Source organism: Xenopus laevis, chromosome 1L (genome assembly GCF_017654675.1).
Source record: "Xenopus laevis strain J_2021 chromosome 1L, Xenopus_laevis_v10.1, whole genome shotgun sequence".
In the NCBI taxonomy this organism is placed as follows: domain Eukaryota; kingdom Metazoa; phylum Chordata; class Amphibia; order Anura; family Pipidae; genus Xenopus; species Xenopus laevis.
In genome coordinates this window covers 110,025,730-110,051,255 of record NC_054371.1, presented here as the reverse complement: position 1 = coordinate 110,051,255, position 25,526 = coordinate 110,025,730, and the positions used below count along the sequence as shown (strand labels likewise).

At 38.3% G+C, this 25,526-nt stretch overlaps 1 protein-coding gene across 4 annotated transcripts; it reads left to right on the top strand.

Moving 5' to 3' along the window:
- LOC108712598 (mitotic interactor and substrate of PLK1) lies at nucleotides 1–22,756 on the top strand. 4 transcript variants are annotated; one of them, XM_018254891.2, is made up of 6 exons: nucleotides 1–71; nucleotides 4,691–4,844; nucleotides 13,729–15,853; nucleotides 16,029–16,195; nucleotides 19,653–19,691; nucleotides 21,734–22,756. In XM_018254891.2, the coding sequence occupies exons 2-6, from the start codon at nucleotides 4,785–4,787 to the stop codon at nucleotides 21,821–21,823; spliced, it is 2,481 nt and encodes an 826-aa protein (XP_018110380.1). In that variant the 5' UTR covers nucleotides 1–71; nucleotides 4,691–4,784; the 3' UTR covers nucleotides 21,824–22,756. The 4 variants fall into 4 exon arrangements, with proteins under 4 accessions (XP_018110380.1, XP_041417808.1, XP_041417817.1 ...); XM_041561874.1 differs by lacking the exon at nucleotides 19,653–19,691; XM_041561883.1 differs by lacking the exons at nucleotides 1–71; nucleotides 4,691–4,844 and adding an exon at nucleotides 8,493–8,618.
- The last annotated feature ends 2,770 nt before the right edge of the window (nucleotides 22,757–25,526 follow it).

Below are 25,526 nucleotides of genomic sequence, written 5' to 3'. Positions count from 1 at the left end.
AATTATTCACCCTATCCTCACACTGGCATGGCCACAGCCTTATGGATATCTTGCACAATGCAGAGGTTCAGGTGAGATTTTCTTTAGTGTCTTACCTTATGTGTCGAGAGATGGGACAAAATGTATAAAAGTATCAGTGCTCCATATGTATAAACAAGAACTTAACATAGTACATGTATGCGACCAATTATACATGATGCTCAGGACCTGGAGTTTTCCAGATAAGGGATCTTTCCATAATTTGGATTACTATACCAAAAAAAATAATACTAAAAAATGATTTTACCTTTACATGAACCCAATAGAATTGTTCTGCCTCCAATAAGGATAAATTATATCTTAGTTTGGATCAAGTACAAGGTACTGTTTTATTATTACAGAGAAAAGGGGAGCTATTTTTAAAAGCGTGACTTATTTATTTAAAATAGAGTCAATGGGAGATGGCCTTCCTGTTCAGAGCTTTCTGGATAATGGGTTTCTGGATAATGGATCCTATACCTGTACTCAGAATGCTCAGAATTGCTTATAAATATGGAAAATTACTTTCGACCAAGATTATCTCCACAAATTAATTTGACCCATGGTGACATTTTTGTATTCAACAAGGGTGAGCTGGAATCAAAAATAGAAATAATTAACATGAAGTCAGTACTAAGGCAGTAAAAATTGGAGTGGGGCTTTAGACCAATGGAAGACTAAAGCAGGCCATAAACGCAAAGATTCAATCGTACGAATCAAGGTACGATCGGACTTTCCCATCTCCCGACCTGCCACTAACCATTCAGATCAAAGTCTTACCAGTCAGATCAAATAAAGTAGTAAAAGAACAGTTCAGCCAATGTACTACCTCTGACAGCAATCGTACTATAGTTATGACTGACAAAGCTAGTGACAGTCTCCCACTGAAAATCGTATGATCGGCAATACACGCAGAGATATTATCGGCAGCCGACAGAAATTTTCTAACCTGTTCCGATCGACCAAACGACTGATCTCGGCCGGACAAAAAATGTCGGGACTCTGCACACACCGTCGAAAATCGTACAATCAGATCGTTGCGTCTATGGCCAGCTTAAAGGTGGCCATACACGGGCAGATTAAAGCTGCCGATATCTGTCCTTTAGACCGATTCGGCAGTTTATATGCCTATGTATGGGGGTTCTCGACTGTTTCTTCCGATCGATATCAGGCCAACAATTGGCCAGATATTGATCGGTCAAGTTTAATTTTTTGTACGATCCAGGACCGCATCGGCTAGTTGATGCGGTACTGCGACCTGTCGGAGCCCATTCGTAGTATTGTAATCTGATCGTTTGGCCCCAGGGCCGAACGTTCGGATTCATCCGATATTTCCCAGCCGTTAGTGGGCATATTCGGTTAAGATCCACTCGTTTGGCAACCTTGCCAAACGAGCGGATCTTATAGTGTATGGCCACCTTAACAGTTTTATCTGTTATTCTATGCATACAGATACAAACAATATGCAGAATGTTCCCTCTGGGTATGGCTGATTTACAGCTCCCATTAGCAGTCTAGCTGTACCAGAACCATCAGGCAATACAATCACACTATACACTACTACTAAAATGTAATTTCACCAGAAGGATAGAAGGTTGGTGCAGTACTTTTACATTTCCCTAAACTGCTGGTGAAAGGGTTATAGATCTGGTTGAGGCTTCCCCTCTAGAAACATTAGACTGTGACAGATTTCAGTGCTACTGACATTAAATGAGGGGGAAAGACCATCTTTTGTATCCCATGATTTGCAACTACTCTAAACTATAGGTGTGTGTGTGTATAGCCTATAGAAATAATGTACAAAAATTTTATTTAATTATTACATTTAATTAATAATTTACTAATTCATTTAATTCACTGGCCAGGGGAACTTTAGAACACATCCCCAGTGACTGACATCCAAGACATCCCAATGAAATGAGATTTAAAGTAACAGTAACACCAAAAAAAGAATGTGTTTTAAAGTAATTACCCTGCACTGGTAAAACAGATCTGTTTGCTACTATAGTTCATATAAATATTATCTACTGTGTAACCTGAGCCTTTTCACTTTTGAATTGCTGCCCTCATTGCTACACAGCAGCTTGTTTATATAAACTATGGTAGTGTTTCTGAAGCAAACACAACAGTTTTACCAGTGTAGGGCAACACTGCATTATATTTGTATTACTTTAAGACACTTACCGTATATACTCGAGTATAAGCTGACCAGAGTATAAGCCGAGGTACCTAATTTTACCTACGAAAACTGGGAAACTTATTGACTCGAGTATAAGCCTAGGGTGAGAACTGCAGCAGTTTTTAGCTGAAAGAGCAAGTGAATGCTCAAAAACATGGTAAAAATGTGCATTGCTTTGTGCCAAAAAGCTAAGGTAAGCACTGTGGGATATAGCTGATATAGCAGGAAAAGTTGTCAGCAGTACAATTAAAGATATTATATCAATGTTTCACAAGTAGAATCCTAGAACCCAGCGAAAGAATGCTGGGAGTTTTGTTTCAGCAACTGTTGACATGCAGTAGGTTGGCTGTTATATAAGCCTGTTGTGTGAGAGTGGGGCGCAGTGCTTACCTGGGAGGGCGTGCGGGGCTAATTGAGTGAAAAACAAGTGTGCGCTGTTCGGTGATGTCACGCGTAATGCGCAGCCGGTGAAATCACTTGCAACGCGCATGGAGAACAGATCAGGGGCATGGGACTCCGGTCAGAAGCGCAGCCATTCGCGTCCATCAGCTAGGTATATATTTATACTGACTCGAATATATACACTATTAGTTATCCTACATATTCTTGAATAACTAAAGCAGTGTTTTCAAATAGTAAAGGAACCCAGAACCCAGTAGAACGGCCACTTTACATTTTTCAGGGGGCCAGAAAAAATTGTGTAAAATATGGGAAAATATTGAATTTTGGAAATGTATCATACATTATATATTGGTGGGACCACAGAAAAACAGTGTAAAATGAGAAAACATCAGGGTATGTAAAATTTAGGTTTCACTATATCTGACTGTAACCTTGTAAAAATGTTAGGAAAAAGGCTAAAAACAAATACAGAATCACTTTAGGGGCTATAACACCCAAAATGGCTTAAAAAGTCCTCCAGAGATTAAAACTGTGTGCTTGTTCAATTCAATTCAATTCAGCCAGAGGAGCTATGCCGCATCAATCATGGGGAATCCTGCCCTGTTTTCGTGATTTGGCAGTTGTGACTCTGGAAACCCTAGCGGTGTATCTGCCTTGCCCCCTTTAATGAAGGTGGAGATGTGCGAGTTGGATGCAGTCCTGTAAATAAAAATGCCTGTCCGGTTTGGGTCTGGTGCAGATTGGGAGCAGGCAGGTTAGGGTTGGGTGCAGGTCGACTTTTTTGCAGATAACTACTGCCCATGTATGCATAATTAGCATAACCAACACCTGTGTTTAAAAACAGTGATACCATTCAGACAATGCTTTAAGAATCTGTTGCAACTCCCAGTTACACCTAGATAGGGCCTGGGGTAGCACCGAACCTCAGCCAATCCCCTTTCTTCAGTGATCAGCACATGCACAGACAGTTCGGCCAATGTTCCCTCTAAAGCTGGCCATATACGTTACAGTAATCATCTTTCCTGCAACCATTAGTTATTGGTTTGTTTTCAATACAGACATTTAGAGCTGAATTGTCAGATATACAGGTAGAAACAATAGAATTCTTCCGATTTAGCAGTAAACACTGACCGATATTGGGCACTTTCAAAGGCGCCCAATCCAAATTTTTTACGACCTATCCAATCGGCGAGCCAACAGATATCAAAGTCTTTTGCCGGCTTGTCTCCCATCATACACAAACTGAATACGAATACCTTGTTTTGTATGATAATATCTGCGTGTGTATGGCCACCTTTAAGCTGTGCACTGGCTATACTGCATATGCAGCAATCTTATTTTTCTTTTTCAGAAAAGGTCATGTTTCTAAAGGACAATGACCTTTTCAGCCAGTAGAAATGAATGTGGAGAATGCAGAGCTATATCCATTAGGGTATAGGATATAATGAGGAAAATCACCAGTTTGTTGATAAAGAGGGACATCGGAAGTATTATCTTACCTTTGACAAAGAGGGGATGAAAATACCGAAGATAGAATGACAGCAGTGTAAAAATTTAAGAAGGGGGTTTATCCTGGAAAACTGAGAAAGTGAAAATAGATTTTCTCACTGGCTCTATTCCAAAGGCAGTAAGCAATCGATACTAGGGGTTTAAGGTTGGATATGATCATCATAAATTCCAGACACCTTGCTTGATTGGTGCCAATAAATTATTTAGGTCATAAAATGAAAATATGATCTGTCCCTGAGCAAGCAGATCTTTGCATTTATTTTCAAACTGGTAGTAGACTTGCTGGTTGGATACACTTGCTGCCCATGTGCAGTTTAACAGCTAGTAAATTAATACAGATATGCATACCAGTTTTATTTTGTTAACATTAACATAGCTAATTAGATCTTAAAAATTCAAAAATCATGCGAAAAATCAAAATCGTGATCATTTTAGTGTTCCTGACAAGATTATTATGTTCAGTGTGCAGTTATTTTACAAGGACACTTACCATATAATTTTTTACTGGAGAGAGTGTGAAAGTTCACTGTTCTCTCTTTCCTTATTTCCTCCTTTTGGCTCATGCTGACATGCGTTCTCTAGCACTGACAGACATTTACCTGCCGCTGTTCCTGTCTCAGTCTGACCCCCTGGCTCACAACCTCTTGGTCATTGGCTTGTCCTCCATGGTAAGAAGATGTTTAAATACCCCTCACCATGGCAAGTGCTCTGCAATGGTATGGACAGAAGGGATGGGGTAAGTAAAATAAAATGTGACTTAAACTTATGAACATTGTATGTTTAATGGAACAGTACACTTGGTGCTAAGTTTGAAAAAAAATCAACACCCTGCATACAGTGAAGGGATTGTGTTCACCACTTAATTTTAAGTATTTTGTAGAGATTGATATTCTGAGAATTTTTCTTATTATTTGTTGTTTTTGAGTTATTTAGCTTTTTATTCAGCACTTCTCCACTTTGTAATTTCTGCAATCTGGTTGCTAGGTTTCAAAATACCCTAGCAACCAAGCACTGCTTTGAATAAGGGACTGAAATAAGAACAGGAGAGGGTCTGAATAGAAAGATCAGTAATAAAAAGCAGCAAGAAAAATTAATTTGTAGCCTCATGGACCATTTGTTTTTTTGATGGAGTCAGTGACCCCCATTCAAAAGATCGAAAGAATCAAAAGAGGAAGGTAAATAATTCAAAAATTAAAATAAAATTTGCTATTCTGTAACATATTAAGCGTTAATATACAGGTGAACCACACCTTTAAGGTGTGTTTTTAGGAAGGGAACTTCTGTAAAATACGTTGTTTGCCATTGCAGCAGATTTTAGCATAATTCTGTCAAGTTTTGTGCCCTTTTACTACTGTATCTCCTTTGCTTAGGGACAATTTATTTATTTAACTACTAGGAGCAAATACTAAAACCCAAGTAACTATTGAAGGGCACAGATGTTCTGCTTGGGGTCCTTTTAGAAATTTTATTTCAACACATGTTCAAAGCAGATACATTCCTCACCACCACCACTACCGGGTTTAAGGGGTTGCTGAGTTCTGGCAACCTATTGCAATGTTATTGGGAGGCACGTTCCCCACTTCCCACATGCCACCCCTGGTGCAATCTTACTTACCGTCCTTTTGTACAGGTAATACTGGGAAATGGAGAACTTTTTGTCAGTTGTCAGTAGAATGTACATACACCTGTTATTAGTAGGTTAAGACATAATTTAGATTAGATTGACAATGTATATTATAACTGATAAAATGTATAATAACTAAATGTATATTATAATGTGCCCTTTGCCAGAACTCAACATATATTTCACAATTGTACCTGTATATTCCAGGCAGGGGTAAAGAAAAACTCAACACACACAAAAGACACACACACACACACACACACTTACTTCCAGGGTGGAAATACAGTCACACATACATACACACATGAGATATAAGCACTAATATCACTGCAACACATTAGTTTCTGATTGTGAAACAGTGTGACAGTAGGACAAAGTACAGTACTCTGAAATCAATAGCCCAAACAAAATGGCAACAAATCGGTGCTTTCATGAGGTAACTGCAGACCTTTGCAACACATCTTATCATATATTTCCCTCACAGGAAAACATTTCTATTTCCTTAAGGATGAAGATTTGTGGCTGTAAAAATGAACAGGCAGAGATGCACATAGTGACAGTCAAAATGGCTGATACTATAAGTGGCTTCCTAATGATATTTCCTGCACGTGTGCCTGTTGGCACTTCCTATTGATGTCATAGGGGAGCAACTAAGTAGCAGTCATCAGAATGCCCCAAGTAATGTCCAGCAATTCAGTCATTTCAAATAAATATGTGGAATAAAGATGACATAGTGAATATTTATTGTAGAAGAATAACTATATCGCTGTTTTAGTTGTATCCAGAGCTGGAATGACTTTTTATGCTTTCTTAGGCCTCATCTGTAATGTCATCCACCCCCTGTAAGCTGATATAGTTACCCATCTTCTGAGGGCTATGAATGTGTGTCACACTAAGCATGTAAAGTGGGTGCAGCTATCAATTTACATAGTGCTTACCTGGGCTGTCTTCGGGTAGTACTCCAGCCAGGGGTCCTAGGCAGAGGGGGGCCCAAGAATAGCAAAAGTGTGATTTGTGGATAACAGGTGGTGGAGCTTGCAGAGTGGATCAGAGGCAGGCTATTGGCATAACTGGGCAGTGTGCAGGGTGAATGAGGGGTATTCTGACCATAAATTCAAGGGCTGGTCTACTTTTTGGCAGGAAGTCCAGATGACTGGTGGGCTAATAAACTAATACCCCAAGCCAGTGCTCCTGTTAGCAGAAAACGTTGTCAGTTGGGTACTTCTGACTTCTGAGCAAGCACCGTCTTCTTCATTATTCAATGACCCCTGGCCGGTACATGTGCAGTACAGTGAAAAAGACAGCTTTTTGCTTTAAGGGGTTGATATTAACTTATAGTACGATGTAGAGAGTGATTTTCTGAGAGAATTTGCAATTGGTCTTTATGTTTTATTATTTGTGGTTTTTGAATGATTTAGCTTTTAATCAACTCTTCAGTTTGGAGTTGCAGCACCTACGTGGTTGCTAAGGTCTAAATTACCTTAGCAGCCTAGCAGTGGTTTGAACGAGAATGTGAATAGGAGATGGCCTATACAGAAAGATAAGTAATAAAATGTTACAAAAATAACAATAATTTCGCAGCTGCTGGGGTCAGTGACCCCCATTTGAAAGCTAGAAAGAGCCAGAGAAAGAAGACAAATTATTCCAAAACTATATAACATAAAAAAATGACAACCAATTGAAAAGTTGTTAAGAATTGAGATGCTAAGTTAACTAAGAGTTAAATAAATTGGCATTTCAATCTACTGTGCATGTGCAGCTTGCTCAGAAGTACCCCATGGCAGTTCAGTCTGCTAACAGGAGCAACGGCCTGTGGTATCATGTAATTAAGTAAGTAATTATAAGTGTTATAATCACTTATCCTTTAAAGGGGTTATTCACCTTTAAATTTTAGTATGATGTAATGAATGATATTCTGAGACAATTTGCAATTGGTTTTAATTTATTATTATTTGTGGTTATTGAGTTATCTGGCTTTTTATTAAGCTACTCTCCAGTTTGCAATGCCAGCAATATTGTTGCTAGGGTTTAAATTACCCTAGTAACCATGCATTGATCTGAATAAGAGACTGCAATATGAATAGGAGAGGGCCTGAACAGAAAGATGAGTAATAAAAAGTAGCAATAACTATTTATACAATATATCTGTAGCCTTACAGAACATTTTTTTCAGGTGGGGTCAGTGACCCCCATTTGAAAGCTGGACAGAGTCAGAAGTAGAAGGCAAGTCATATTTAGGTTTTTATTCAGCAGCTCTCCAATTTGAAATTTCAGCAATCCGGTTGCGAGAGTCCAAATTACCCTAGCAACCATGCGCTGATTTGAAAATAAAACTGGGATAGGAGTAGGAGAGTGCCTGAATAGAAAGATGAGTAATAAAAAGTAGCAATAACTATTTAGTCTTACAGAACATTTTTTTAGGTGGGGTCAGTGACCCCCATTGGAAAGCTGGAAAGAGTCAGAAGAAGGTAAATAATGAAAAGAACTATAAAAAAAATGAAAACCAATTAAAAAGGTGCTTAGAATTAAGCATTTTATAACATAGTAAAAGTTAACTCAATGATGAACCACCCCTTTAATACATATACTCCATATCCATGCTTAATTAAAATCAAAAACACCTTGAGGGAACAGGACTAGGGAGCAGTGCATATGAAATGCACCTCTAGGTGCATAACTACTCAAATACTGTCTAATACAAAATACGATCATTCCACTATACTCATGCATACATTCACATTCACTCAGCCTTGTCTCTAACACCCTCCTTCCCTTTGGGTGTGGCATTATTATGATCTCTGGACTTTGCCTGTCACTCTCCTGACACATCTTCAGAACAGAGTGAAGGGACACGGGCCAGAAGAACCAGTATCCCTGAAGGTGAAGGTGAGAGCAAGTGTCTATATGGGGATGCAAGGGAAGTAAATGCATTAGGAGTGGCAGGGGAGTGAGGGCATCAGGAGCTTGGGTAAGTGAGAAAATGTGTCAAGGGGAATGAGAGGACCAGAAAACTTCACACAAATAATTGAAATTGAATATTAATTGGAAAAATAATTGGACCCCCTCTATTCTCTTGGGCCCCCACAAGCTGCTGAGTCTGCTGCCTTAATCACTAGAACTCATTAAAAAAAAGAGAATGGAGACACATGAAGCACTAAGAGTCAAAATTTCGGGAGACAACACAGGAAAAGCAATGCACCTTGTGTTACTGGTGCCAGTGCCCAAACACTTAATTAAACACACTCTAGAAATGTTGTTAATTTGACTTAGTTTTGTTTGAAATGCTGTTTCATGAGTTATACATATTTCTAACATATTTTATACAGGTATGGGATCGTTATCTGAAAAACCGTTATCCAGAAAGCTCCAAATTATGTAAAGGCCATCTCCTATAGACTCCATTTTATCCAAAGTTTTAAAAGTGATTTCCCTTTTCTCTATAATAATAAAACAGTACCTTGTACTTGATCCAAACTAACATATAATTAATCCTTATTGGAAGCAAACAATCCTATTGGGTTTATTTCACGGTTACGTGATTTTCTAGTAAATTTAAGGTATGAAGATCCAAATTACAGAAAGATCTTTTATCCAGAAAACCCCAGGTCCCGAGTATTCTGGATAACAGGTTCCATACCTGCAATACAGTGCTATTATTTGTGGGGTATAATGCAGAAGTATGTATGTCTCTATTTGTATCTTATGTATCTTTACCTTTTGAGACACCATACCTATGTAAGATACAGAAGATTCTGTTCCCTGTGTTTTTATGCAATACACATGCTTTTGGAAATTGTGTTCTTTTTCAGGGCCCCATGTTGCCCTATGCCCATGTCAGCGTGTTTGTGTTTGTAAAATGTCTGCTTCTGACATTCTTGGAATTATCTCCAACTGGCCTTATCAGCAGCAGCCAGCAGTACTTGACTGCTTTTGATCTTGTCAGCCCCCCCCCTCCTGTTTCTTATACCCTTGGTGATACTACCCAACACAGGCACATGTATAATCAGTACTGCATTAAATATCCCAAAGGATCTCTATGTAAAGTCTGTCCATGGCCATATCCCTTACGGGTTTACAAAAAAGTTATGACATACTATAAGTACTGGATACATTTTAGTCATTTGCCCTTATAGCTGCATCGGGAGCCCTGTAACCCTGTTACTTAGCTGCCCCTAAGATCCCCTTATATAGTCTGTATATGGAGTACATCTAAAGCAAGCCTTTTTCTTGAAGCAAAGCAAAAGCTACAATTACATGAGTGTGTTTAGAGAACTTGCACATTGGCCCCATTGGCAGTTCACTGCATAGCATACGGTTAGAGAATACAAGGAGAAAAGCAACCCCTAAGTGTAAGTTATAGGGCTGAAAATGAAGAACTGAGTTGCCTGTTTTATAATATGGATTAGCCATTTGAAACAGCGTGCAATGCACCTTCATTCATACAAGCATTATTGTAATCATGCAAATCTGCATTACACCATCAGTTGTTGAACTACAGTCTTTGGCTGACACCCTTATATGGTTATTCACAAACATAACGCCTTCTTTACTCATACATTAAAACGGGGACCTTCAAGTCACAAGACAAACTTGTTGGCGCTTTTTAAATAAATGATTCAAAATACAAGTACTTAAATGGGTGGTTCACATTAAAGTTCATTTTTAGTATGTTATAAAATGGCCAATTCTAAACAACTTCTCAACTGGTCTTCGTTATTTATTTTTTATAGTTCTTTTCATTATTTACCTTCTTCTTCTTCCGACTCTTTCCAGCTTTCAAATGGGGGTCACTCACCCCATCTAAAAATAAATGTTCTGTAAGACTAAATAGTTATTACTACTTTTTATTACTCATCTTTCTATTCAAGCACTCTCCTACTCCTATCCCTGTCTTTTATTCAAATCAGTGCATGGTTGCCAGGGTAATTTGGACACTAGCAACCGGATTGCTGACATTTCAAACTGGAGGGCTGCTGAATAAAAAGCGAAATAACTCAAAAAACACAAATAATTAAAGATTGCAAATTGTCTCAGAATGTCGCTCTCTATATTGTACAAAAAGTTAACTCAAAGGTGATCAACCCATTTAAAGGCCTCTCATATCTCCATATAGTGTGACCACATATACAAATGTCATCATTATTCCATATGACTACTTTTTAATTACTCTAAGGTTGTTAAATTAAAATAACAGACTGCCTATATAACATATGCATTCCCTTTTCTCTGTGAACTGGAGAAAAGGGTTAACATTGCACTTCTATTAAACAGTGTCTTGGATAGACAAGCCTATCTTAACTATCAAGCTGGCAGAGCTCAGAAACGGCTTTCTCTGTATGTCATGCTAACCTACTGTACAAATTTAAACAAAAGTTGAATTTGTAAAAAAAAAAAAAAAAGCAAAAAGTTGCCTCAATGCAGTTTTTACTAATACTAAAACCATTTCCTATTCCACTGAAAATGTAATTTTTTTACCAAATAGGTAGTAGACAGGATTTTTTTTTGTACAATCACAAACTCTAAACCTTCTAACATTTATTGCAATACATGTATGGGATCCGTTATTCAGAAACCTGTTATCCAGAAAGGTCCAAATTACAGAAAGGCTGTCTCCCATAGACTTAATTTTATACAAATTTTTTACATTATACTCTGTAATAATAAAACATTACCTTGTATTTGATCCAAACTAAGATATAAGTTTTTCTTATTGGAAGCAAAACCAGCCTATTGGGGTTTATTTAATGTTTACATGTATCTAGTAGAATTAAGTCAAAGGCAACTGGACATTTAATGTCCAGTTTCCTTTGACTTAATTATATTAGATACTATATATCATGAAATATCATATTCATACACAAAATTTACTTGATTTTCTAGTAGACTTAGGTGCATATTTATCAAGGGTCGAATTTCGAATTGAAAAAACTTTGAAATTCGAATTCAAAAAGACCAACCAAAATTAACTTAAAGTTTTTTTTGGGTCAAATAGGTCCGTTTTCTATCGCATAGGTCCGTATTCAGCCGAATTCGAATCGTTCGAAACAAATTAATATCGCATTCGATCGAAGCTGAAGTTTTTTTTCAAAGTCCAATTGACTCCAAATAGGTTCTAGGAGGTCCCCCATAGGCTAAAACAGCAATTCGACAGGTTTTAGATGGCGAATGTTCAAAGTCGAACAGTACATGATAAAAGTCGATATTCAAATTTTTTAATTTTTTTCAAATTCGTATCGAATTTGGACTATTCCCTAGTCGTACACAAAAAATAACTCAAATTCGAATTTTTTTCATTCGAAAATTCACCTCGACCTTTGATAAAACTGTCCCTAAAGGTATCAGGATCCAATTTACGAAAAGATCAGTAATCCGGAAAACCCCAGGTCCAGAGCATTCTGGATAACAGGTCCCATAACTCTACTATTTAATGTTTATAGTAAGTATACAATTCGAAAAGATTACATGGACTCACTTGCCTTTATTTTTTTTTGGAAACACCCTAGAAAACTGCCATTCCTGTACCAAATCACTGTTTGTCCAGTATTAAAAAACAATTTCACTCTTCTGCAAAGGGGTTGAGGCTTGGACCCATGCATTTACAAGTCAACTATGACTGCTATTCCTTTAATTAGCATCCATACTCAAAAGGAACCTTTCAGCTATATTTGTTTTGTTTTAGTATCAATACTCATCTTTAGTAATATATTAAACATATCACTCGGAGGGCAAGCTAACTTAAAAGTAATTTCATTAGCAAGATTAAATTAAGATGCTCTGCAACTGGCCTATATTCTTAGTTGGTGTGTATATTTTTGAATGTTCATAATCAGTTGCCTATGCAAATAAGGACTGGGTAGAACCACAATCTTCCTTAAAGAAGAACTAAACTTAACTAAAGAAGTAGTCTAGAAATGTTGTACATTATGCTTTGGGCTTCTGTACCAGCCCAAGGAAACCACAGCCCTTTAGCAGTAAAGATTTGGGCTTCCAAAGATGCCCCTGTAACTCTTCATCTTCTTTTCTGCTGATTCACTGCACGTCACTTACTGAGTTTAGGGACCCACTCACAATATACAGTACACATAGAATAGAAATATCACAATATAAGGCTGATTAGTGATTAATACTGATAATTACTACATGGCAGCACAGAAACCTGTGCAATTAGCATAATCATTTAATAATCAGCCCTGTAGCATCAGCTTATATTACAGACCATCCTCATTTTCTGCTGGATAATTTGTGACAACCCTAAGCTTAGCTTCTCAACAGCTGCGAAGTGTGTGAGTGTTGCTAACACTTTCCTCTGTGACAAGTATGATCATTGCTGCTATTGACAAGCTGAAACTTTAGGCTGGTACAATAAGTTCAGTATCTAAAATATGGTGTTTTTAGCCATATTCATTTTTAGAGTTTAGTTCTCCATTAACATATATATGATAAAGTCTTACAAACTGCCCTGAAGTTAATTAACTGTATATAATTTGAGTGAATAATAAACAGCTTTTGCATGTGACTGTAACTAACTCTACCTGGAACATATTATAAAGCATGGCCATAGATCATCAAGATATGGCACTTTTGCTATAGAGCCACTTGAAAAGTGACACAAGAAAATCTCATTATATTTACCTACTACCCACTAAAGTATTTGATAGCAGTGATGCAATGAGTGGACATTCTGGGGTCAAAGAGAGAGTGGTCTAAGGAACAAGGGGCTGCCTCACAGGCTTGCAAAAGTCAGATCCTCTTGCAAACTTAGAAGATGGAATTTACAGGCCATCAGCAATAATTAACCAAGTTTGACAGAACTGATAAAAAAAATTGGTGTAATGTATGCATGCATGCATGCACACACACAGATACCTTGAACATTGCTCTATATAATTTATGGCAGGAAAAACATCAATTTGCTTGTTACAGCATAATATAGATGGGTAATATGAACACTAACATATGGTTAATGACTGCTTTTTCTTTTTTTTTATTGCATCAGATCCCAAATGACGAAATAGCTAGAAGTCTCTACGTGAATGATAAAAGTCATTCTCAGACTGAGGAGCCGACAGACAATATATTTGATGTGCATAGCACTGACTCATTCTGCCTACAACTAACAAACTCCCTGAAAGACCAAACATTTGGCTTACCTGAACAAGAAAGGAATGATTTTGAAAATCAAGCAGTAATTTTGCCAGACGATGTTAGCACACATCATAAAGAATCTAGATATGAATGTGAATTACAGGTGATAGGTACAGAGGAAAAGCCCTTTTGGCAAGAGGGTACAACTTTTAGTCAGGATATAAACAACGCATTTGAGGTAAAGGAGCCAAACACATCTGAACCTCAAAGCGTTGATGTTCCTGTTTCTATCATGGATAGAATAACCAGGAGTTCCATCTACTCATTATCCTCAGCAAGAGATGCAGAAAGCTGCAAGGAAGAAGCAAGACAGGAGACTAGTTCAACTGCTCAAGAGAATCCAAATGTGGATCGGAGAAGCATGAGCAGTGATGTATGGCTCCCCAATCCAGATCGAAATAGCCAGTTGCGTTTGTTGAAGGAAGAGAAACGCTTCGATGTCAGAGCATATCGTTCCCAGACCAGCCCAACCAAGCTTTTTGCTGATGATGATTCAGAGGATGAATTTAAGCCTCGCTCGCGAGATCTTACACCAGAAAAGCTGTTGGAGCTGGATGCACAGCGAAAAGACATCATTAAGAGACAAGGTCAACGGAAAAGCTTGGATATGGAAGAGAGAATCTTATTAGATGAGACAGGGAGTTCCATTTCAGGTGTTGACATAAATGGGCTGGATAGCAGCCCCAATACTGACCAGATAAACTTTGAAGCTGCCAGACAACAATTTCTGATGTTAGAGAAGAAAAAGGAAAGCCTACCACCCCAGAGCCCCCAATTTCAATCCAAGCACACCCGCCTCTCCTCTCGAGTTCTGCTTGAAAATGACAACAACCAAGAAAAGATAGGAAGTATTCATGTGAAAATGAGGGGCATTGCATCACCCAATACTGAGAGCCAACCCATATTTAGCAGAAGCAGAAGTTCTAGTCAGCTCTATAATAATGTCTCTGGGGAGATATATGCTGATAACGTAGACTCTAGAGCACAGGAAAAAACAGAAGAAATTTTGAGAACAAGCTATCAAATCCCAGAGCAAGAATCTGAGCACATTCCAAATCCAAATAATGAGACACCAATTGAGAGGGAAATCAGATTGGCCAAGGAAAGGGAAGAGAACTTGAGGAGGGAGAGAGGCATCCAGGTTAGTACAGAAACCAATGAGATTGTAGAAATCCTCAAAAATTCTGTCATCCCTTTCACTTCAAATGAGCCATCTCAGAAAAAGAGCAAAGACAGAGCTCGTACCTCTATCTTTCTACAGAGGGAAATTGAAAAAGAGGCCCAAAGGGAAGCAGACTTGAAAAATGAGGGTAAAGTGGCAGGGCTCTATGATAAGGGCACTGCTCAGGAAATAGATGAGCGCAGAAAATTATTTGAGCAGCCAGATGAGATTCCTGTGAAACCACAGAATGTGACTACAAACCCAATCTTTAAGGGAACAATAACTAACTATATTACAGCAGATGATATAACGCAAGTTGATTGTGGAGAACCTGATTTTAAAAGCAATGGTAGCATCCAAGATGTCCAGCAGCCATATAGTGTTCGAACCAACTGGAAGCCAACTCCCATGAACACAAATAGAAATAGAAGCCAGAGTTTAGAAAACATATTACACTATAAGGCAACTTCAGAACCTTACCAAGAAACTCAGATCTTACACAAAGAAAATGTTCATGTTAAACCTCTGAAATTCAATGTATCAGTGAAAGGAGATGAAGATGAAAAGAGGAAGCAGTTGTTTAATGGAACAGAGGAAAATGTAAACCCAGAAATAATATACAATGTCAACAGGCTTAGGCCTTCTTTGTCCAACATTATTGAGCAAGATATCCAGCAGACACTGGAAAGGGATAAGGAGCTAAAAGAACAACGAAGGAAAAGTGAAATATTTTCACTAACACCACCAGTAGACCTCCAAACCACTGCTTCCTTTAATGGCTACAACCAATATGAAAGACCAATACTGAGTTCAGGTAAGCACATTTATGTTTGGGACAATGTTCTTTGTAAAAATGAGAAAGCTTTGACTTACTGTCTGTTTACCTAATATATATATCAATTTGGTTGAGATCATAAAATAAATGGGGACAGTAGAATATGTTGATAAATATAATATGAGTCATTGTACATTTTCTCTCTTTTCCTTAGGTGCTTCCAATCAGTCGTCACCTGCTCCACACAGAGCCACCCCCTCTTATGGAACTCCTTCATATATATTGTCACCAGAACAAGCATTCAAAATAAAGAGATACCCTAAATTTGTTGCAACAGAGTCAGATTCAGATGGGCTAAGGAAATATGGAGAAGATAGCTGGGTAAGTGCTAAAATAATTGGTGGAATACACTTCAGAAATATTTTTTTTAGAGTTGATTTACATGTCCATCTAAACATATATGTTATATATTTTGCAAAAGGGATCATACTATATATACAGTAGGTGGATAGCTTGGATACTAGGTAAAAGCATCAACTTAAGTCCAAAGCACAGCACTCAGCAGGTCTTGATAAAGGCAAAATATTTTTTTTTTATTATTTTTCCTTTTATCAAGACCTGCTGTGAACTAGATGGATTGCCACTTTGGACAGAATGTGCAAAATGTGTCATTAACAGAAACACACAGGGGACACTTCTGTCCAGGGTCTGGCTGCACTCTGCACCTTGGCCCAGATAAAAACTCTGGCACAAGGTGCAGAGTGCAGCCTTGACAAACAGGACCCTGATGCAGCCTGCGCCCACTAGATTCCATAGCTTGTCCATCTGAATGACACGCTAGTTAGGGAATGGATAGGGATGGGGGGAGCATTTACGTGCCTCCCCTGCCCCTCATAAATACAGTACTGTCAATTGCAGGCATTGCTGTTATTTAGGGGACGCCATAGATTCTGTGGTTTGAAACTAAGTCCTGCAGCAATTCATCTAGCATGGAAAGCAGGGTTCACAGTGCAAAAGCATGGCAGATTACACTAATTTTTTCAGCCCCAACTATATACATAACTCTCAGAGCAGAGACTACCTACTGCCAGACCACACCTCTTTTAATTACACTTGAGGCTACTCAGCCCAAACACATAAATAGGCACATTTTACAAGACTTCTGTTCTGGGAGAAATGTATCCTATCCTCCCCACTCAAACTTGTTAGGTTCAGCACATTTGACCATCAGACATTTTACCATAGAGAGGGCATAAGTATTACCTTGTCTACTCTATGGTCAGTGTTCTACTAAAAATGTTAAATATTGTAGTGCTCCAAACCATCTGGTAACCCTGGAATTGTTTTCTCTGGTTTTGTGCTATCCACTAGAGAAGTGACGTCAGTTACTAATCTGAACAGAGACCCTATGTCCATAGGGTTTTGAGAGTCAATTTGATCGGCAGACATTCCCTCTTTACAAAAGTGTTTTCTTTTACCTGGAGTAAAGGTCCCCATAGACGCAAAGATCTTTCTTTGGTGAACGACCGTTTTTTGGAAAATCCGACCAATCTGTCAAATTATCGTGAAGTTAGTGGGAATCAAACGATCATACATCTTACAATTTTTCATCCGACATCTGTCAGAAAATTGATCAGCCAGATTTTCATCGACCCCTTGGATGTTGCCCACAGTGGCTTCAAAGCAGATGCTTATTTTTTATATTCCTGGCTTGAAGTCTAGTTTGGGTTGAATAAAACCAGATGTTCTGCCAAACAGAGCCTACTCTAAACTGCTTGTCTGCATAGTGTAGGGTTGCCACCTTTTGGGTTTTGACTTGGACAGCCTGGTTTTCAGAAGGGCTGCCCCGGGTCAAAACTGTCTGCCCAGTCATAGTCCTGCCCGGGGACATCATTACACTGCCCCCGTAATGTCACAACCTGTCCTTGTGATGTCACCACCCGCCCCAGACAGGAAAAGATGGCAACCCTAACATAGGGGCTATCAAATAGCCAATCACAATCCATATTTGGCACCCCAAAGGAACTTTAGTACTTGTGTTGCTCCTTAACATCAGTAATCAGTAAACTTAATATTAGGGGCATTTTTAGCTTCACGGTTCTAAAGTATGCTTTGCAGTGTTTTCAAAATCTATTTAGTTGATTGTACTGCTAATGTTTATTGATCTATACAATTCAGGAATCTCCAAAAAAAACTATTCTTGTATGGTATTGCTGTATCACTGACACAAAAGAACAACCTTTCATGTTTATTTTAAAAGCACTTGCTTCGGGGTCTGGCTGCACTCTGCACCTAGCACTGGATTGCAAATGTGGAGCCAGGTGCAACACCAGTGAGCAAGTCTGGACTGTGGATCTGTGGATTCTGGTAAATTCCTGGAGTGGCTGCTGTAAGATGCCATACAGGGCTGCTCCGGCCATGAGGCAAGGTGAGAATCTTGCCTCAGGCGGCATGGAGCGGCCAGTTACCAGGGACAGCAAAAAGCCACCTCTGGTAACTTTGAGAGCTGAATTTCCTTTTTTGAAACAGAGATTTAGCTCCTTTCGTGCAGCGAGCGCAATATCGCTCACTGCACTAGCGATGCAGCCCCTCCTCGACCCAATCCGATGATGTGTGTTAGAAGCGCGGAGCGGGGGCGGCGTCAGCCCCTGAAACGCGCCTGATGTCATAGACAGTCACTATTGGGCTGGTGGGGGCTGTTCGGGCCTCTATGTCTAACTGAAATGTCAGGGCCAGTCTAATTCTTACCTCCTGCTGGACAGTACATTTTTCTTAATACAGGTACCTGGATTAAAGCTGTGGAGCTGTGAGTTGATTCTTTTGTGTATAATATCAGTGTTTTATTGGTTTCTTGCAATTGGTTTAGTGTCGATGCAGAACCCCTGACCCTTTATTTATTGTTAAACTATGACCAATGTCAATTTACAAACAATACTGTAACTGTATTGTAGACATATCAGTATAGTTTTTATTCTGGCTTGTACACATAAAAGTTGCCAAATTTGGTCAGGTTTTACCACAGAATGAGAGTGTGCTGGGAGTTGCATCACGTACAAACTTTTATTTTAACTTTTGTGCAAGCATCCACATTCAGGCAGGCCATTTGTCAGACAGGTAAGCATCCAGCTGTCACTAAAACCAGTTAAATTATACACCTTCAGCCTCCAGTATCTTTCTTTAGGGGAACTTTTAGTCGCACCCCCTTGCAACAGGGCCAAATCAGGGTGCTTTATTTACCGTGAACTTTTCACTTGGGACATATTCCTCTCCTGCATAACCCGACAGCTGCCCACCTGGTGTGTTCCAGTGTATAAGCTTCTCATGTTGCTTACCTTGTTGTTAATTCATTGGCCTAAAATTACCACATGCACTCCTGTCATCATTTTTGGACACCTCTCTCTTTTCTAGAATTTCCCCAGAAAGGCTCCTTTTCTCCAGCTCCTGGTGGTCACTTCTAGTATCACATCTTTTGAAATTAACAAAACTTTCTTTTCATCTACTATTGAGAACTATACATTACATGAAAACATTTCAACCTTTTGTCACCCGCTTTCATTTTTTAGCAGATAAAATCTGTAAGTATAAGGCATTGGTCATGCTCGCATGATATCATTTAACACAAATTTGCACTATGCCAAACACAATGAAGCAGCTATATGTTTGTTGTTCTTTGAGGTCAGACATAATGTTTCCAGCAGATTTACAAGAGAATCATATACCATTTCAACAACTATTACTTGTAGGTTATGTATAGTAAATTGTGTTAGACTTTTTTGGACGAATCCTCTGTGCTGTAGGTCACCAGTTTCTTATTTTTTCCTCACTTCTGTCCCTTCAGTATGCCGGCATTGAGCCAAGCGATGAAGTCAACACAGAGGTAAATCAAGTTTTCCAGTGCTTAAATACTATGGGGCATATTTACTAAACGGTGAAAGTGAACAATTAGGGGCCCATTTACAGTGAAGGAATAGAATAAAAAAAACTTCAAATTTCGAATGTTTTCTTTGGCTACTTCGACCATCGAATGGGTTACTTCTACCTTCGACTACGACTATTCGACCATTCGATAGTCGAAGTACTGTCTCTTTAAAAAAAAACTTCGACCCCCTAGTTCGCCACCTAAAACCTACCGAAGTTAATGTTAGCCTATGGGAAAGGTCCCCATAGGCTTTCTAAGCTTTTTTGGGTCGAAGAAAAATCGTTCGATCGATGGATTAAAATCCTTTCCTATTTGCGGTAAATCCTTCGACTTCTATATTCGAAGTCGAAGGATTTACATTCGGCAGTCGAATATCGAGGGTTAATTAACCCTTGATATTCGTCCCTATGTAAATCTGCCCCTTAGAGTAGTTTCACCAAAAATTAAGATTCCCCTCAACGTCGCCAATTTATTTAAAGGAGAATAAACCAAGTTTTGGTGAAAATTTTCTTTGTACCAGTGTAAATTCACCTCTCTTCTCCAGGTGAACTTTCTCCAGTGAAAATTTTCCAATCCACAGCCACCTTTAAATCTCATTATCAACATCACTTTTACATGGCGAAAATTCTATAAAAATTTTCCAGATACAACTGTATGGGAGAAATATACTGGTACATTTTCACAGAGAATTTATGCTGGGAGAAAATTCACCACATTTCTCTTGAAAAAAATGTACTTATGATAAATATGAGATGTATATTAAATTACATTCTTTTGTTACTGTTCCTTTAAAATGTACTTGTCATTGCCACATATTACTTATGATGATCCAGCTTAATCACAGGAATATGTGAGAATCACTGCCAGTAATATGATTTACTTGCAGTCATTACAATGGCAAGGCATTTTCTAGTGATTTGTTGTCCGCAGGCAACAAATCCTAAATGTACTTAGCTGTTAACACTATAGACTGATGTTTGCACATAAATTACATGGTACAGGTGTGGGGCCTGTTATTCAGAATGTTTGGAACCTGTATTTCAGTATTTTTGATCTCCATATCTTAAATCTACTAAAAAATAATTTAAACATTAAATAAGCCCAATAGGCTGGTTTTGCTTCCAATAAGGGTTAATTATATTTTAGTTGGGATCAAGTCAAGGTACTGTTTTATTATTAAAGAGAAAAAGGAAGTATTTTCTAAAATTTTTAATTATTTCATTAAAATGGAAGATGGCCTTCCCGTAATTCGGAGCTTTCTGGATAACGGTCATATGCCTGTAGTCTGTCATGTCTGTGTTTAAAAGCAGGGCAGGCATCAGTCATACAAAATGCTTTCCTTATAAAAGTCACAATAAACCTCCTAATGTTGGAGGTGAATTTTATGATACTGTTCTTTTATCTATAGAAACAGGGTTTGTGCTACTGCCACATTGCAACAAGTATCTATGGTACCACTCAACAAATAAATATTGAATCAAAAATACAAAATTGTAGTAAAAAATAAAGGCGAAAACACTCACAGTTCACCTCAGTCCCAAGGTGCAAAGTCCAAAAATACTGTGTCCAAAAAGAATGTGAGGATCTCCAATAATAAAGAAACAAATGTAAAAAGTAGAAAAATGTATTAGGACATAAGACCTAACGCATTTCGTACCTATTGGGGCACTTACTCATAGGCCATGAGTAAGTGCCCCAATAGGCACGAAACGCGTTAGGTCTTATGTCCTAATACATTTTTCTACTTTTTAAATTTGTTTCTTTATTGTTGGAGATCCTCACATTCTTTTTGGACACATTGTTCTTTTATCCCCTCAATAATCATACCAAAATAAAATGTACAATGTTTAGTTAATTTGAAAAAAAAAGGCAAAGTCCAGCACCAGGGAAAGAATAATCTGTAAAAAAAAATCTCAAGAACGTTGATGAGCCACAGTATCACACAGACATGCAGAGAGAATGTTTCCGATTGTAATAATGAAATCATTTGTTTCCCTCAGATTGTGGAGTCTACACGTGTGAATCGGCACAAAAACAAAATGGCTATGCGCTGGGAAGCAGGACTGTACACCAATGAGTCAAGTGATTAAATCCAGATCTCCCTAGGCAGCTGTCTTTCTTTTATGCAAGAACTGCTAACTCCTTAACCATCAGAAAGGCCATACTGGACACATGACTAGCTGTTGGGTTAAGCTTATTGCTTTAAAATTGTATGGACATGACAATGAAGTGAGAAGAAGGAGAATTGTCACAAGTCCTTTTGTTTTCTTATGGAGCCTTATTTCCAGCTTCAGTTGAATATACCCAACTGAAACAAAACGTCTTTGTTTTATCACACAATTTTTTCCACTATGCATATAAGGAGGGTGGCTGTTATTTTTGTAAGACATGTTATGTGTGGGTCACTGTTAAAGCAAGAAAATTATGCTTGTCCACCATTTATGTATTATAAAACTGACTGTCAAAATATGAACGACAGCCTTTTAACTACTAGCACTGTCAGTAAATTATATACTACCTTTATATCTTTGACTACCAGGCAGTGTGATTGCTCTGCTGTTTCATGAAATTCGGAATTGTTGAATTTTGGTTTCTTTTTGCCAGCCATTGTCACTGGTAGTCAAAGGGTTACATGACTTCTATCTAATGTATGTGTGGGAATCAACAGGGAGTCCTGCCACTCAAGCAACAAAGCAAATCATGTTTTGTAAACTATATGATTTATTAGCAGAACTATTAAACTGCTTTGCCGTTGTCATGAAATAAACCCACTCTGGGACTTTAATAATCCATTGATTTTTCTACTTTACAGAACAGTAATTATAAATTGCTTTAATTACATAATTGCTATGTAATCCCCTATGGAGGAGTGATAAGGATCAGACTTGGTGCATGGTCTAATGCAGTATGTAGGATTGCTGGAAATGTGCCTGATGTGGAAAAGGAGGGAAGCCGGCTTCACTCCACGCTAATTGACTTCTATGCTCTTAGCTACTTAGATTTAAATAAAAATATTGAAATGCTTTTGCTTCTGTGTTTCATATTTTGTTATACAGGTACGGGACCTGTTATCCAGAATGATCGGGACCTGGGGTTTTTCGGATAATGGATCTTTCTGTAACCATATGTTCTATGTATATAATTAATGTGATTTAGTTGTATACAAATCAAATCACATTTACTTTACAGTGCTATGCAATATGTTGGCGCTATATTAATACATGTTAATAATAATAACTTGGATCTTCATCTTGTCTTTTAAAAAATCATGTAAATACTAAATAAACCCAACAAGCTGGTTTTGCGTCCAATAAGGATTAATTTTATTTCAGTTTGAATCAATTACAAGGTACTGTTTTGTTATTACAGAGAAAAAGGAAATCATTTTAAAAAAATTTGATTATTTAGATAAAATATCTATTGGAGATGGTTTTTCAGTAATTCAGAGCTTTCTGGACAACGGGTCTCTGGAAAACAGATCCCATACATGTACTAGATTTTTCTGATTTTGATTAATCATAGGGTGAGGGACATGCAGGGGTGCTTCGCCAATGAGGCTAGTTGAGGCTGTCGCCTCAGGCGGCAGCACCCCACTAGGTACCAGGGGCAGCAAAAATGCTGCTCCTGTTACTTTAAGAGCGATTTCGGGGGGGGCAGCAGCAAATGCTGCTGCCTCAGGCGGCGGAGGGGCCAGGATTGCCCCTGGGGACATGACAAGTAAAAGTATTAGATCTAAATGTAATACTTGTAATTTGTTGTTTTTTTTTGTTTCTATAATGGGGAAAACATTGCCTAAAAACTACAAAAATTGGAAATGTTACAAAACCAAACATATTGCCATCAACATGGATTTGTACCATCTTAATTAACAATACTCCATGGCAAATGGCAATGCTGTACTTTGGACTACTGTTTACTTAGGGGATAATTTAGTAATTACTTGATCCTCTGGGCGCAAGTAATCGGATACTACTACTTTGTCTCCTGACAAAATATATAAAAAGGTCAGCAAGTGTTGAACATTGTATATTTTTGAAAACCTAATGGGGGGGGGAATTATCTATAGTAAGCCAAGGTATTTGGATGTGGAAACCACACATACGTTTAGGAACTCAGGTGTGATTTTAGTAAATAATTGCATGACCCCTAAGGCTTGAACATTTGTAAATTAGCCCCGTAATATCAAGATGATAAAACCCTTGTCAGTATACATATAGGTTTACCAACAAGAGAACTGAGGACCTAGGTACACACTGTCTAAGTCTTCTTTCCTCGTGCAAAATTGCATCACTGTTCTGCTTCCTGCACTTTTATTTGGTTATATTCCCAAATCTCTGACTGGGTACTATGACTCACCTCATGGCTGGAAGATCCCAGAGTCACATAAGACCTGAACAGCTTCAATTTCTATGGCTACAAAATACATTTGTATTATTGTATTTTCTGCTTGTGGGCACTACAAAACCAGTAAGCAAAACCTCCAACTCAAGCATAGTTTGACAAATCCAAGAACCTTGAATTTGTGTCACCATAAAAATGATCAAACCAGAGTTTTACACTGCACAGCCCTGATCCTTCTGACAGGTACCAGTGAAGGAATGTACTGACACACTCAAAACAGTAATAAAATAAAGATACAATCTCCAGTGTAGCATCCATGTGTAACTAAAGGCTCAACATTTGGCATTGGCATCTGCTTTAGTAAGATTTTACTATATCCTAATCTATGTCAATTACTGATATTGCACTGATTGATCTCTCTGTCAGTCTTGTCAATGACTAAACTCACCTGTAAGGAATTCAGAAGAGGACCCCATTGACTGGGCACAGTATGATTACTCATGGGGGCAGATTTAATATATGGTGTAAAAAACAGCAGGATAATTCAACACACATCACCAGGCTGTAAAAGTAGATTTTTTATGCGTTTTTTTTTTTTCCTAGAATGATTTCCTCTGGAACTTACAAAGGTCGGAAGCAATATAAAATAATTGCGGCAAATCTGGCATTTGCATGGCGTAAAATCAAACACACCTTGATAAATTCCCCATTTATTTTACAAAACTTTTTTTTACACTGCTTCTTTGATGAATTTTGTTTTACACACTGTAATAAATATACCCCTTAGTCTGATAATGTAACAATTCTGCAGCCTTCAACCCAGGAGTCTGTACTATTATCTTCACAGCCAATCTCCCTTAGTACACAAGCTGGGAAGTTGTAGACTTGTACCTGTTTCAGTAATGAATAGGCTTGCCATCTTTCTTATATCGGCCTTCAGGACAGGGGGGGGGCATAATGTCACTTGAGGGCAAGGACATGACATATAAGGACAATGAAATTAATTTGTTGGGCAGGAAAGGGTGGATGGGCCAGAAAGTGGGTGCACTAATGGCCTGACTAGGCAAGGAAATAGGCAGAGCAGAGGCAGATCAGGGTTAGAAGACAAGATTGGCAGCAGAAGGGGTAAGGGAGAGTAGGAATTTATAAGACGTTACAGATTTACAAGCAACTACATTGCCAGTATATTGGTAAGTAATACAAGTGCTGGTCCCAGCTGGTGATTTGCCGGCTGGGCCAGTCAAATACTAACCAGTTAGCAACCGTAGTAATGAAGCAAGGCTAGCAATACCATAGGGATCATGCAAAAGCAAGGTCAATTCAGACCAAATCGGTTATTGAAATCAATAACAATCAATTAGCAGAGCCATGTAAATCCGGGTCATACATGGGAAATCACCAAGTTAAAGTTTGCTGAGATAACCAAATTTATTTAGTCTTAGGAAAGCAGGG